Source organism: Meles meles, chromosome 2 (genome assembly GCF_922984935.1).
Source record: "Meles meles chromosome 2, mMelMel3.1 paternal haplotype, whole genome shotgun sequence".
NCBI classification, from domain to species: Eukaryota; Metazoa; Chordata; class Mammalia; order Carnivora; family Mustelidae; genus Meles; species Meles meles.
Window position 1 is genome coordinate 171,518,037 of NC_060067.1, and position 16,448 is coordinate 171,534,484.

The 16,448-nt window shown below is 40.5% G+C and overlaps 1 protein-coding gene across 2 annotated transcripts; it reads right to left on the minus strand.

Annotated features, from left to right (window-relative positions):
- Positions 1-764: 764 nt before the first annotated feature.
- VDAC3 (voltage dependent anion channel 3) lies at positions 765-14,251 on the minus strand. 2 transcript variants are annotated; one of them, XM_045998104.1, is made up of 10 exons: positions 14,106-14,251; positions 11,538-11,606; positions 9,963-10,012; positions 8,975-8,977; positions 6,874-7,026; positions 6,075-6,127; positions 4,054-4,281; positions 2,632-2,782; positions 1,741-1,798; positions 765-1,291 (listed from the first exon to the last, which is right to left on the minus strand). In XM_045998104.1, the coding sequence occupies exons 2-10, from the start codon at positions 11,602-11,604 to the stop codon at positions 1,200-1,202; spliced, it is 855 nt and encodes a 284-aa protein (XP_045854060.1). In that variant the 5' UTR covers positions 11,605-11,606; positions 14,106-14,251; the 3' UTR covers positions 765-1,199. The 2 variants fall into 2 exon arrangements, with proteins under 2 accessions (XP_045854060.1, XP_045854061.1); XM_045998105.1 differs by lacking the exon at positions 8,975-8,977 and having other exon boundaries at positions 14,106-14,245.
- Between the last annotated feature and the right edge of the window lie 2,197 nt (positions 14,252-16,448).

The following is a 16,448-nucleotide window of genomic DNA, read 5'->3' on the forward strand; positions in this document are numbered from 1 at the left end:
GATATTTACCAGTAGGCCCTGAAGGTATTATCAGCCTATTCATTTCTTTATGAAGCTGGTGTCTCCATTCTTTGGTTATTATTTCTCTAGATACAATATTCAAAGCACTTTCCTAAGGCCCTAAAGGGAGCCACAGCTGGGTCTCCTCTGGCCCTGGCCTCCTCCTACCAATCTCTCCCCCACAGCATTTCCCCTACTATATTCTTCCCTTTGCCCATCCTTCTGCTCACTCCCCTCCCCCCACTCTCTCAGCCGCTTACACCACCAGTATGACCCTGCTTTACCACAGTGCAGTAGGAAGCAGGCACCCCAGCAAATGTGCCTCTGCCCGGTGGAACAAAACTCCCGGTTTCGGGGCGCCTGAGTGGCTCAGTGGGTTAAAACCTCTGCCTTCGGCTCAGGTCATGATCTCAGGGTCCTGGGATTGAGCCCCGCATCGGGCTCTCTGCTTGGCAGGGAGCCTGCTTCTGCCTTTCTCTCTGCCTGCCTCTCTGCCTACTTGTGATCTCTGTGTGTGTCAAATAAATAAATAAAATCTTAAAAAAAAAAAAACAACAAAAAACTCCCAGTTTCAGTCCTCAGCCTGAGTGCAGAAGGGCAGCGGGCCGGATAAACGAGAGGGGAAGGGGTAAGCGAGAGCACACGCATGTCAGACGTCCCACTCTAAATACAAATCCCACCCACCGCCAATGAGAGGATTTTTTCAAAACAAAACCAATCACACCAAATACAAGAAAACCACCAAGAGCAAGTTACATGAGCGATTATGTTCCAAATGTGATGGGTTTATTTTATTTTACTCTGATGCAAAACCAAAGATTCCACTACAGCACAGAGACCAATATATTAAAAGGTCACGAAAAAGTGGCGTGGGACATGCAGGACGTGATGTACAAACTGGAGGATCGGGTCATTTCCTTTGTAACATGACACGACATTGTCGCTGAGGAACACATTTAAAATAACACTGCGGAACTCAACTGAAATGTGGCACAAACATGACAACTTCCAAGCATGCCTTCAAGTACCTCCCTTCGGATGGACTTGCGATCTCTAGACTTCAGTGTGGGGAGGATTACAATTCTTTGGAAGAATAAAAAGTTCACACTTTTGAAATTTCACAGAAGAATTTTAAGGCCAAAACATAGTGGGTTCTCTTCACCTCCAGGGACAAATCGGATGCTTTACTCAAAACCACGTTAAGCTTCTAGTTCAAATCCCAACCCAACCTTGTGACCTCCTGCATTGAAGTTCTTTCCGTCGATTAAAGCTGACAGGGTCAGTTTGACGCCTGGGAAGAAGAAAACACCACAATCATTCGTTATAACAAGTATTACAAGCTTACCTTCATTTTCTAGAAACAATAGACAGAGTCAAGGGCACAGATTACAGCCGGGTGTGAGAGTTACAGGCATTCAGGTCCGACTAAATCAACAGAGGTTATCTATAATCCTCTGATCTGCAATGAGCAAAGCATAATCACGGCAAATCACTTGGAGTTCAGGGTTAAGAAAAATGAGTGATCAACCAAATTCACAAACCAGAGTGACCAAATTATAGTAAGAAATCTACAAAGACTTGTTAAGCACAGGCACTTGATCGGTTTTACTTTGTATGAACAACCAACTGTGACAAAATGGTCTGAACTGACCCACAGTTGATTGTAGGTTTTATTGGTTATTTTCATTATTCCTCCATTATCTCCAACCCGCGCCCATTGTTATTAATTCCTTTACTCACCTGGTCGAAGGGTCTGGGTATAACCCAGTCCAATCAAGCTGGCATTATTTACTTTAGCCTAAGATTAGGAGATAAAATAGAAACAGTTAGAAAACAATCAACTTCGTAATATGTAAGTCCAGTACAACCACTATTTCATGCATCAGATTTCCAAAACTAAAGCAACTTCGGGCCAATCTAGAACTACCAAAACTGAAAATTTAATTAGTAAAAAGGTATAAAAGTCTCTTCAGTTAATTGGACTGGTAGGGATAGTAGGGTCCTTGAGAATGCATGCTTAAAGGCCTCAAGCAAAATTTTTAAAACACTGTGCATCCAAACACCCCTGGTGTACTGAATTTCTTGAGATGTCAGTTTACAACCTCTGACAGTGGTGAGAAGAACATGAACTCTGGCGAGAGAAGATCTGGATTCCAGTCTTGACACTGACACTTATTTGGGGCTTTGGGCAAGTTACCTGACCTTTCCAAGTCTCAGTTCCCTCATCTATAAAATGGGCATGAGGATACTACTCACCACATGGAGTAGTTGGGAGGATTAAATGAGATATTACACATTAAGCCCTGAGCACAGTACCTGAAATTTGAGAGCTCAATTAGTGTCATTATTAATGAGAATTACTAATACCAACAGGAATAGTAATCAAAAACCATGAATTTACAGATAAGAAAATCTTGAGGCCAAAGAGATGACTCCACAAGGTCAGACAACAGCCAAATAATTATAGGAAGAACTAGGACTAGAATCCACATTCCTGGACTTGAGGTATAATACTCTTTTCACTATATAATGACCAGCTCACTAAAGTTAATAAAGAACATGCACACACCAACCAAATCACAACATTCATTTACAACTTAGCTGAAACCCAATCTCACAGCACGTTCTTACAGATAGAGAAGTTCTACAGTCCAGCTTGTATTTAGCAGCGATGCCAAAACGGGTGTTGTTACTGCCGGCCGTCCAAGCAAGGTTTATTGATGTTTCTATCTTCTCATTAACCTTCTGGTAGATAGACCCTCCAAATTCAGTGCCATCATTCCTATTTTGATAGTATAAGAAAAAGCCATACCTAGTTTGTACCACTCTTATGATATGGAAACAAATTCTAAGACTGTTTAGACAAGGATCTCATTTTCCAACTCATCTATTTCAGCAAACTTCTAGTATAAATGACTACCAAAGAAAACAAGGAACTAAATCCAGTTGTGTAATTTATAACTGGCTAATTAAAATGTAATTAACACTTGATTCATTTACTCAGCTCCCCACAATGTAAATTTCTTAGACATAATTCAATTATGCACAAAGGCAGATACTTCAGGGAAATATGATCTGTCAGTCTGAGATGTTGAAAGAATTCAGAAACCTGAAAGTACAGTTCAATAAAGATTTCTGCAAAACAAAAAACACAGCAGTACAAGAATAAACCAATTCTGAACTTCACTTGAAACAACCCTGAGTCCAAAAGCACCACCCCCACAATACCTAGGGCGTACTGCTCTAGAGACATGCCTAAGTTATTGCTTTGAAGCATCCCTGAACTTAGTCCCTGAGTTTTCATGGTTTTCCCGATCGTACTGTTTTCAATTTTAACGCCACTGTCTATACCACTGCTTGACTTTATTTCAGGCATCATAGTGAAATGGAATGTCTAGTGGAGAGCAATCTAACATTTCCAAAACACAAAGTTCTTCCTTTACTTTTTTTTTCCCCTGGCATATTAACAGTGCCCAGTAGGCCAAGACATAAACTATCAAAGTTCAAATTCATTTAACCAAGAGGATGCAACCTACAGAATTGAATCCAGGATTGCTTTGAGGATTTCTACTTCTGAATGCCATAGGGGCGGCTGGGTTGTGACCAAGAGTACCCCAAAACCTCTGCAGAAACACTGGATATGGTCCAGGATGCTCACTTCAATTACATGGTTGCTCTTCATGATCCAGACCTACTGAGTCTGAGTAAGGCACCAGAGGAAGCAGAAATTCTCCAAAGGATCCCTTTCATCAGAAGGTGACCTATGCCCGGGCTTTCTCCCTCCTAGTGGTTCTTGTAACAGATTCTAGACCTCCCTAAAGTTTGGTGTACACGCTGAGAGGCTAGTAACTACCAGTAGCACAGCACGATGCACCAAGTGCACTAACCTTGGGCACTGTTTTACTGACTGGGAAAATAGTTCAGTGAGGCTGGATGTCCACCAAAGCATACTAAATGCAGGAACGATCATTTCTAACCTTCTCAATGTGCTAATGGCTACCATCTTCTTGGGCAACTGCACCAGTAAAGGCGGAATAAATTATAAACACTCACACATGAGTGTGCAGCTGGAAGTCCGCAGCCTTGTAACCCAGGGCGAAATTATTCTGTGACAGTTTGGATTTGGCTGTGTCAAAACTCATCTGATAGCCAGCAAGCCAACCTTCAAAAGCTAACACAGCCCAGCCATAGATGGTTGGTCCAGAAAAATCGATATCAACGTTACTGCCAAGACTGAAACAATCCCGTTTATAAGAGGCCTTCAATTTTCCACTCTTCTTTCTGTAAGAAATAAAACATGAGTTTCTACTACCGTTCAGAGTAGGATCCCCTCTCTCCACCAATATAAATATTATTTTGATAGATGGCATACATATAATAAAGTTTCAAATGACTTAGCACTACCAACATAATTTTGTTAGGACTAGAAATGCATATACTGGGGCCCGTGGGTGGCTCAGTCGGTTAAAGCCTCTGCCTTCAGCTCAAGTCGTGATCCCAGGGTCCTGGGATCGAGCCCCGCATCAGGTTCAGTGCTCAGTGGGGTCTGCTCTCCCCACCACTTGTGCTCTCTCTAGTATGCGCACTCTCTTAAAAAAAAAAAAAAGAAACGCATATGCTATTTTTACCTATTCTTCACTGTAAGTTCAAATGACAGGATATATCATGATTAATATCATAAAGGCATGAATGAAAGTATAAAAAGGAATAAGCTACCTCAGTATCAAATAATCTGAATATGTATTTATTCATGAGAACCCAAATTTCTTTAAGTGTTTTTAAAATGCCCAAATGCTATAAAACGCAACACCTGATACACTTCAATTCTAAGTAATTAACCTATCATGAAGAGAAATCTTTTTTTTTTTTTTTTTTTTAAGAATACAGTCCTTTAGGGGCGCCTGGGTGGCTCAGTGGATTGGGCCGCTGCCTTCGGCTCAGGTCATGATCCCAGGGTCCTGGGATCCAGCCCCGCATCGGGCTCTCTGCTCAGCAGGGAGCCTGCTTCCCTTCCTCTCTCTGCCTGCCTCTCCGCCTACTTGTGATCTCTGTCTGTCAAATAAATAAATAAAATCTTTAAAAAAAAAAAAAAAAAAGAATACAGTCCTTTAGTAAACATATTCATTTTCCCTTAAGGTCAGTGTTTTCTCCCTGGACAACATTAGATGGATAGAAGAGAAGTATGCACTTCTGAAGAATGGTACTGAAAACATCAAATTGGTTTTTATCATCCTTGTCTTTAATCAGGCTTCTGAGAATATTTGTCTGGAAGATAACTCAAGTGTGTGGCAGGAATGATACACATACTGTTACAGCCGAAGAAAAATGCCACTTTGCCCTTTTCTAGCACCAACCTATGTGAGGCAGATAAGAAACAACATGATCCCTGTTTTTTAGACAAAGAAATTGAAGCACAGAGGTTAGGAGATTTCTAAAGGCTAAAAAAGGATATCAGTAGTAGAACTATTGCTTATAGCATTCCACAGCCAGGAGATTACACTGTTTTCTTAAGAAATTAACCTCTCAGCAAAATACCACATCCATAATCTTAGAAGCGCTTAAGAAGTATCTAGTTTTGGGGGCGCCTGGGTGGCTCACTGGGTTAAAGCCTCTGCCTTTGGCTCAGGTCATGATCCCAGGGTCCTGAGATCAAGCCCCGCATCAGACTCTCTGCTCAGCAGGGAGCCTGCTTCTCCCCCTCTCTCTCTCTGCCTCTCTGCCTACTTGTAATCTCTATCTGTCAAATAAATAAATCTTTAAAAAAAAAAAAAAAAAAAGAAAGAAAAAGAAATATCTAGTCTCAAACCCTTTTAGCTCCTGAACTTTTCCTATAATGTGCCTCTGGACTAGTTCTGTATTTTTGTTCATCTGTTCAATTTTCAAATCAAAACTTTACCCTACTTCAAAGGAATCCTCCTATCTCTTTATTGTACACACAAGGTCCTTTGGTGTTCCTAACAGCAACCTCCTAAGTTTTCCCTGGATCTAAACATTTCCCTGCAATTCCCCAGTCTAAAGTGCTCTCTCCCTACAGTCTACAAAAACATTTCAGAAAATGGGGTTTGGATAATTACCCTGTGTTCGGTACAAATATGGTATCAAGAGTCAGTTTCAATCCTTCAGCCAACTGAAAAACAAAGATATAAAATAAACAATTAATAATTTTCTGTTTTTTTTGACCAAATATTAAGTTACTTACTAAATTATATCTTTATCCTTCCCCTCCCCCTTAACTCCAGGTTTCACCAGATTCTCTCACCAAAAACCAGGTTTAAATGTATAGGTCAAATTCTATCACAGCCAATAACATTAATTACAGTAACAAAACAACAAAATTCCAATACAACCAAGTAATCTTGATACTCTCTTGAAATTACTGTAATGAGATAACCCAACATTTAACAAGTCAACCTAAGGAATTTATTCAGTTACTCATAGTTATCTATGGTAGTGTGCATGGAGACATACCTCAAAAAACACTGCCCTGTACATAGCAAATACTTAACAAGTATCTGCTGATAAATTTTTCTCTGTGAAGACACGATAGAATTTAAAAACACTTTTCTATGGAGCCAATTTTGCAACAATTAAAAAATAAAATCAAACTACCTCACTATGAATAGTTTGGTTTACCCAGGAGAGGCTCAGTTATAAACAGAACTGGTCAGAACAAAGATGTAATGTGCTAATTATGCACTCACAAAGCTGTATTTCTAGAAATCTAAGACATATCAAAGATGGCCACATGCAGAGAAAAAAATATGGCTATTATCTAGGTTATGAGATCTCTCTCACACTGTATTTGGGGATTACAGATCATTTTATCTGCAAGATAAATTTAACCTACAAATAACTCCTAATGCTTTCTCTTACCTTATTCTCCAAAGAGATTTCTGTTCCAAGAGTATTGTCTGTATTCCATTTCTGGGTGAAGGTAAGTCCATAGTTACAGATCTTATATTTGGTCTCTAGGTTGCCTGACGCTTTCCCTGTATCAGTGTAGGCATGACCAGAAGTAGAAAATTCCTGATAAGCAAGAAAAATAATTACTTTAAAATCAACTCATCAAACAGAAAATATTTCAGAAAGTAGTGCTGAATGCATCAGAAACCAATACAGTCTGTTACCACAAAGTATTTCCTGCTTTCTTATTTCTAAAGTTTAATCACTTTCAGATCTTTCCACTGTCCCACCTCTCTCACTGGTACTTCTTGTTCCATATACTCTCTCTTACTAAAATGAGAATCTTAAATTCTTTCCTTTAGAAGAGAAATATCTTTACTGAAAATAAATGCCTTTACTAAAAAGACAAAAATATCGAATCTTAAACATTTTACTTTCGTGACTTGAAAAAAGATTACTCATTCTCTATCATATCTTTCAAACTATTAGTTAATTTTAAAGTCCTTAAAAATCATTAAACACCAGAAAGGATTACCCACCCTCTTTTTCTTTTTTTTTTTTTTTTAAGATTTTATTTATCTATTTGAGAGGGGAGAGAGAGAGCGAGCGAGCATGCAAGAGCAGGGGGAGGGAGAAGCAAACTCCCTGCTGAGCAGGGAGCCCCACATGGGGCTCAATTCCAAGGCGCTGGGATCATGACCTAAGCCAAAGGCAGACCCTTAACCGACTGATCCACCCAGGTGTTCCAGCCCTACCCTCTTTTAAGAGAACTTTGGTGCATTAAATTTTTTTTTTATTTTTATTGTGGTAAAATACACCTAACATAAAATTTCCATTTTTAAGTATACAGTTCAGTGGCATGAAGTACAGTTACACCATCACAAAAACTTTATTGCTTTGGTCCACAAAACTCTCGGAAAAACTTCTGGTATAAACAATCTCAATACTTGAAAGTATGGACCCATTTTTCACAACATAACGGAATAGCATAACTTGTCTTTCTCCCTTCTCCCCTATCTACCTTTTAAAGTGCTTTCTATCAAATAGTTACTATGAACACCTTAAAATATATCCTCCTCCCTAGGTAGGTGTTGTTTTAGTCATATGACAATGAGCAATAGGAAACAGATCTCCCTCTAAAAGGAAGCAAACAGTCAACACCTGTCACTGACAATCTATGAACTATCAAGAAATAAACCTTCTGATTGGCCCTGTTTTTAGAGAACATTTCTGAAATACTGCCAGCAGTCATGAAATGCTGCCAGCCCTAAGCAGGTCTGTTTCACTGCCCGCAATATGAATCCTCCCTTTACCAAATAGCCTGTTCCATACCTCTAGCTCTAAGGCTGATGAAACAACTGGGAAACTGTGATCTGTTTATCAACACCACGCAGGAAATTTTCCAAGAGAGTATCATGCTGCACACTTTAGGGCAAGGCCTCAGTACAAAATGACAAAATGCTAGTCATGTTTAATAGTCCACACAATGCGAGCATTGCTTTCTTTAGTAAATCCAACTATCCAGTGTTTTATTTTTCATATATGCCCCTTATAAACTTGAAAGTATAGCATAGATAAACCTCAATTTCAGTGTTAGGAAAACTTCACACACAAAACTAAGGTAGAAGTGTATTTAGTCTACATCTTTCCCTTGTTACCATTATTTCTTAGTTTGAAGTTCTCTCAAAAGTCTAAAATACCTGAAGAACAAATCTTAAAGAAAAGGCCAGAATTTTCCTAAGTTAAAAAGTTTAATTGGCATAAAAAAAAAGAAAGTTTAATTGGCTCACAATTGTTTTAGTTTTTCTCTAACTTCCTTAGATCAAACAGTGCAAAATCCATTTATAAAATGCACATAGTATCTATAGCTCTACAGTAAAGCCTAGTACACAACGAAACCACCACAAAAATGTTATGTGAAGTAGATGGTATATGATATAAATATTAAGTGCAATCTAAGAATTGATTGCAATGGATGAATGGAGCAATGGATGAAATTTATCCTAAATCAATACCAGAGACCGAAAGCAGCCATAAAAGCAAGCACACAAATATGCTCTGTTTTTCTTACCATCTGAATGAACAGTCCCACACCACAGCAGCATGGAAAGGAGATAAAATTTTAGTGGATGATTTTTGCAACACAAACCTAACTTGACCAAATTCTGAAACCCTATTCAAAGTTAGTATAATTTTTCTCTTTTAACAGAACCATGTAACAATATGCCATCCAGCAGTAGCTGCATATGTATTTATTTACCACTAGAAAAACCCAGGAAGAAAATGATAGTGACAAACCAGGAGTATGAGACAAAGTATCGTAAGAATTCCACATTTCTTTAGCTACTCTAATTAAATTATTGTATCTGGAAATAAAGTTAGCACTGGTTTAAACAGGTAAATACTAAAAAGATATGCTATTGGTGAGCAGAAATCAGAGAATACGGTGAATGTAAAGTTAAACTATTTGCCAGATTTACTGAATAAAAGTTCTGGTTAATGATACTTTGAAAATATGCCTGTATCCTTTACTACATTCTTAACTTTCAGTAAAAAAGATCTTATTAACATCCAATAAAAACTGTAGATTAAGCCTTTGCATGAATTTAGTTCTACATTTGTTTTGACCAATAATGAAGGGACAGACTATAATTGGTTTTTGTAAGAGGGCAATAAAACCTACTTGAACCCATCATAATGGAAGTAAAGTTTTTAGTACCCAGATATGTATTCATAAAAGTATAAAGATATGATATGGGTCAAAAAAATACGTATATTTTATATCTCCTGAGACTAAAACTCAGCATATTCTTATTAGAAGGGGGAGAATTCTTATTATTATTCTTATTGTAAGAATATTTGTTCTCCCCCAAAATTCAACCTGATTGTCTAAGGCGAAGGCAAAGATGCTCACTGAAATCTGAGAGTATGACGAAACTGTAGGGAGGACAGCATAGTTCCAAATGTACACTGACTCACAGAACTAGACTAAACAATTTTTTAACAGGTTTCTTTAAGTTAATTATGCTACATCTATTAAAATTATATTGGGTACTCACCACTCCACTACAGGACTTGGTTTTCAGATCTATTTTGACCATGCCAAATCCTAGGCAAAAACAAAAACACAGTAATGTACAAAATGTGATATTCACGCCAGTTTTTTTTTGTTTTTTTTTAAAGATTTTATTTATTTATTTGACAGACAGAGATCACAAGTAGGGAGAGAGGCAGGCAGAGAGAGAGAGAGGAGGAAGCAGGCTCCCTGCCAAGCAGAGAGCCCGATGCGGGACTCGATCCCAGGACCCTGAGATCATGACCTGAGCTGAAGGCAGCAGCTTAAACCACTGAGCCACCCAGGCACCCTCCAGTTTTTTTTTTAAACAATTTTTATTTTATTTGACAGAGAGAGACATCACAAGTAGGCAGAGAGGCAGGCACAGAGAGGAAGGGAAGCAGGCTCCCTGCTGAGCAGAGAGCCCAATGCGGGGCTTGATCCCAGGACCCTGAGACCATGACCATGAAGGCAGAGGCTTAACCCACTGAGCCACCCAGGCGCCCCTTCACTCCAGTTTTTACAACTTAGAGATTATGAAAACAGTCCATATACCCGCTATATGGAAAATACACAGTATCCTCATTAGGTGAGAGTTCCATTAAAAACTGAATTATGAAATAAGTATAATTTTTAAGCTCTCAAAGAAAAAATTATCAGAAAATACTATGCTTATATAAGTATAGACTTAATTATACTAGTTAATAAGAAAAATCAAATGTATATAGCACAAAAATTGAAAGACTAAGTTTTAAAAATCAAAAACAGGGGTGCCTGGGTGGCTCAGTGGGTTAAGCCTCCACCTTCGGCTCAGGTCATGAGCCCAGGGTCCTGGGATCAAGCCCCGCATTGGGCTCTCTCTGCTCAGCAGGGAGCCTGCTTCCCTTCCTCTCTCTCTGCCTGCTTCTCTGTCTACTTGTGATCTCTGTCAAATAAATGGATAAAACCTTAAAAAAAAAAAAAATCAAAAACAGGGACACCTGGGTGGCTCGGTCATTAAGCATCTGCCTTGGCTCAGGTCATGATCCCAGGGTCTGGGATCAAGCCACATATTGGGCTCCCTGCTCGGTGGGAAGCGTGCTTCTCCCTCTCCCACTCCCCCTGTTTGTGTTTCCTCTCTTGCTGTGTCTCTCTGTCAAATAAATAAATAAAATTAAAAATATATATATATCCATTTGGGATCAAGAATATGTTACTCCAAAAAGTCAAAAGTTCTATCTTCATGCTCATGAAAATACCCATTATTTGGAGAAGGAAAAATGTAGCCCCCTACTTTAAGAGTCTCCAGGGCTGGCCAGAAGGGACAAAAGTATTACACATTTCTATTACTTCATCTTACAGATAACATTAAATATGCAAATATATATGCATACATATTTGTATATAATTGCTTTTAATGCTTGTAAGGCACTCTACCTCTAATGAGTCTAATAATCTGTTGCTAGTTATCCCCTTAAATCTTGTGAAGTAGATTAATATTAACTTCACCTCATTTTACTAGCACTGCATCTTGCATATAGTAATAAGCATTCAACACTAACCCTTACCCCAAACTGGAAATGTACAATAGCACACTTACCATATCCTTTATTGAAGACATCCTTCGCGGCCTTTCCTAGGTCACAGTAAGTCGGCGTGTTACACATATCTTATGAAGAAAAATAAGGACAAAGGAACAAAAAGAGCCATTTAGTATTTACTCACCCACAGTCTTAGTATTTAGTCCTGTGAGAAGAGGTATATGGTTTTCTCTGCCTTTGCATCATTAATGCTTACACCCTAATGCAAGCAAAGTTAGGAGAAGGCATTCTACTTCTTTACGAAGAACTTTCCAGGGGCGCCTGGCTGACTCAGTTGGTTAAGCATCTGCCTTGGCTCAGGTCATGATCCCAGGGTCTGGGATCGAGCCCCACATTGGCTCCCTGCTCAGTGGAGAGCCTGCTTCTCCCTCTCCCTCTGCCTGCCACTCTGCCTACTTGTGCTCTCTCTATCTCTCTGTCAGATACAAAGAACTTTCCAGAATATGGGATAATAAAAGGATTTTTTCATGAGATTCACAGAGATCATCTTTCTGACTGCATTTCAAAGAAAAATTTCTCAGAGGCTGAGGAGAAGCTTTGTTAAATTGGACTTTTACTTTAAAAAAAATATATATATATATATATGCAAACTTTTCACTGGAAAACATCTTTTGCGCTGTTATAAAGCCAAGAGCTACTAAAGTGACAAAGTAAAACTGTTTTGAAGAATTGTAAGAATAGATGCATTAAAAATCTTCAGGGTTAACATTTTTGCCACTGTGAAACTCAGCTCTTAAAATAATTACCATACTAACTGGAATGCATTCATTCAGAATATGTTCTCTCTCAAAGCTCTTTTAAAAATAAAAATTATATAATCTTACCCATTAACCACAAACAGGATAAACTCTACCTGCAGCAATTCTGCTTACCAAAAACTGGTGTATACTCTAAAGTTAAAACCTTCAAAAATCAAAGGTGCCTTCAGTTTTCACCTTATCTACTTGGTACTCACAAAGCTTTTCCACTGCCAATATGGCTCTCATGTTGAAGTTCTCAGAAGCTCTGTCTACACAGATAAACATACCACCCCTCTGCCCTCTTGTCCTGCAACAGCCTCAAGAACCACGTCTAGCCAACTGTAGAACCATCTCAAGGAGTCCCATTAGTCCAATACCAGAAAAATCAAGAGCACCAGCTATCCCATGAAATTACTGTCTGAATTATCTACTCACTCAAGCTAATATTTACGTATATTCAGTCTGGCTCTTAATCTGCCCCTCTGCTAAGTTTCTGCCTATACCATTATATCTGAACACAACATACGCTTATGATGCACTTTTTGTGATTTAAAATTTGTTCCTTAATCTAAACCTGTCAAATATGACAGACTTACGTTAAAAGGGTGGAGTATAATACAAAATATATATATATATAAAGAGAAAAGAGTATAGTAAAGGTGAAAGAGAAAGTACTGACTCACACGGTAATACAACTTTGTCCTAAGCCAGGATTTCAGAGTTCACTTCCAGGGCAATTCTTTTACAATTCAATTTCCTGCATTCAAATGATCAATTCTAGACTACTTACACATTGCCAACTGCAATCTGATACTACTCTTTTATTACTTCAGCCATGCTGGTATCTGATGAAATCTGCCAGAAGTCTAAACATGAGGAGGCTGGTATAGAAAGGCAGGCCCTATATAGTCAAATAAAAATGTTAAGTCTTTACAGTCTGGATTTTCATCTACTGAAAAGAGAAAAGATACACTTAACTGTTTAGAAGCATCCATCTGGCGACAGTCTTTTAGCATTTTGCTTTATTTTTTTCAAAACCACTGCTAAAGACACTTTGCAAAAGTGCAGCTGGTTTAGTTTACTAAGTGATCTCAATTCTGCCTAGTTCAAGCTTACTTTTTCAGGCCCATGATTCTGATGGGAAATGCACTGCTGGTATGATCAAGCAAAAAACAGAAGACACAGACTTCATGCCACTCGGGAATCAAGCTATCATCGCATATTTCTATCAGCTCTACAAAATGCACTTGTTGTTCGTTGGCATGCACAACTACGAGGTTGCTTTAGATGCAGACGGCCGGGGAAGGGTTAATTAGGTAATACTGCTTTACACAATTACTAACTTGACAGTAAAGAGCCCCTTTTGTTCCTCCTTTTGCCGCATTCGGCTGCACACACAGCAGCCTCCCCTTGGCGATAAGGAGTGCTACAGAGCTCCCCTGATACTGGGCAACAATTCCAGAGAGGAAGCTGGGGGCTGGGGGCGGGGGGCGGGGGTGGGGGGTGGGATGGGTTTAGGGTTCGAGGACCCAACTTCCCTAGAAACCAACCTCCTTTCTGGCCTGACGCCTACAAAGTCCTGGGGGCCCACCAGAGAGGGAGAGGGCGCCCCGAGCGCCGCTCCCCACGCCAGCGCTGCGGCTCCATCCCCTGAAGCGGTCGGGGGAACAAGATCCCCTCTGCCGCCCGCAGCCCGCCGGGGCCCGCGCCCCGTGAGGCTCCTCTCTCCCTTCCGAGCCCTCCGTTAGGCTCGCCTCTCGAGCTGGGTCCCCTGCTCGGCGGCGGGCCGCTACCGACCCCGTCCCCACCGGTCGCGAGTCCCCTCACCTCCAAACTAGAGGGCCCGGCTCCGCTCTGCCAGGGCAACGCTGAAGGTCTTCTTCAAACCAACGCCGTCCGCGCCTGCGCGGCCTCACTCTCCCCGCGGCGCCTGCGCGCCCCTACCCGCTCCGCCCGCGCACGGCGTTTGCGCCGCAGTGTCGCGCCGGGGTCGCGCGCCGCGGGTCTGAGCGCGGAGAAGGACTTAGGACCCAACTGTCTGGCTCCGTGTGCGCGCGTGCGCGGGAGAGCCCGGCGAGCAGGTGGCAGGAGCGGGAGTCGACGCAGGCGAAGAGGCCTGGGGGACCGCACCTCTGTCCCCGAAGGGGCGCGCTCTCGCGAGAACGCCCGGAGGTTACTAGTTACTGTTGCTATGGGAGGGGCTGCGGGGCTGGAGAGGACCTGGGACGCCCGGATGGATGCTGTGGCCTGGTCTGTTTGGTTCAGATGCGGAGAAGATCTTCGTGGGAGTTTCGTCTCCAGCTGACTAAAACTCAAGAATGCGATCCTTAGGTTATCTCATCTCAAGGATGAGTAAACGGGGCCCCAAGGGGTACGTGACGTGACTTATTCAAGATCTCACAGGTAGCCATAGCTTGTAATTCAAAGGGAGAGAGATGGAGGAGAGAAAGCTCTTCTTTACAGAAGAATACCAGCTAATAAATACAGAAGAAATTATGGAAAGAGAAAATCATCACTCTGGATCCACCACTTTCAGGAAACAGTTATCAATAGATGCTAGGCATTTGAAGACAGTCACACAGTTCCAAAGCGTCAGCCTGCAGACTCCTTACTAAAGAGAAAAAGAGCACCTTCACATTGGAGAAGTCACCCTTCACCAAGTAACCAAACTTAACAGGACCAGGGATGGTGCAGACCATGTCATGTGCTCCCCATGTGATAACAGAGGTCACAAAGGTATTATTCTTGCTAAAGTTGTGACTCGATTCATGGAACAATCGGACAAATCCAAATTGAGGGACATTCTGCAAAACAACCGCTGAGTCTCTTCTAAAATGTAAATTTCAGGAAAGATTAAGAAAAAGGCTAATGAACTATTCTAGATTAAAAAGAAAGGTATGGCACTGCAAGCAATGTGATCCTCAATTGAAACCTAGATCAAAAAAACCAAACAGCTATTGAGAACCATTATTGGCATAATTGGGAAAATTTGACTTTATTATGTTAGTGGTACAACAATGTATAATTTTCTGATGTTCATAATTGCATCTGGGTTATGCAGAAATGGCCTTGATTTTAGGAGATGTATGCTGAAGTATTTAGGAGTGAAATAGCATGTATCTGCATGGAGCTCAAATGGTTAAGAAAAAAAACAAAAACAAGAAATGCACAAATGTACAAAACATTAACAATTGGTGAATCTAGGTGGAAGATATATGGGTGTTCATTGCATTATTCTTGAAACTTTCCTGTAAGTTTTAAATTTTTCAAAATAAAAAGTTGGGGAGAAAAAAGCCCCCCCCCAAAATTTATTGATGTTCAGTCTACAAGTTGCCGCTTGTATCAGTAGGCAGATACCATTATTTGCCTGGTGTGTGTAAGGAAGGCATTTCAGGCTAATAGATAAGTAAGATAAATGCTCCCAAAGGGCTCATAATGTAGGACTTGGACCAATACCTGCTGAATGAGGCAGAATATGATAAATATCATAAGCAAAGCAGTATTACTTAGCAGGCTAAGTAAAATGAGCTTTGGAGTCCAAAGAGGCTGAGTTTGTATCCTAGATGGGCCAGCTCTTTGGTCTTAGGCAAGCAACTTAACCTCTCTGTGGCTCAGTCTCTACCTTTGTGTCATAGAAATAAATAGTATCTACTTCAAAGGACTGAGTGGATAAGAAATAATGTATCTATAGCATATAGATACCTTGCATGTGGGAGATGTTCATTAGTTAATAACAGATGAAAAGGAATATGCTGTAAGAGTTTAAAAGCTATACAAAGATTGGCTCTAATATGGGTATATGTGCATATATGTGTATATGTGTGTGTGTGCCTTGGTCAGCTATGGCAGGCCATTAAAGGCTACTAAAAAGAGCACTTGAATGGGAATTTGGCAACACTCCTTCCTTCAGCTTCTGTTATCCAAAGATCTTTCTTCTGAAAGGACTTGACCACACCAGCCCTAGACATACAGAGAGACTTCCTCAGGAAGGTGATGAAAGAAGGTGTTAAGGAAAACAGCAGTCACCCAGAAAATCCTTCCTTTGCTTCATGTCTCTCCGGCCCTGTCAACTTAGCTGGATCCAGGTTCATGCTTAATGCCCATACCAAGACCCTGGCCTCAACCACCTTGAAACTACAGCCAGTTCTCTTCCCCCAATGCACTTGGGAT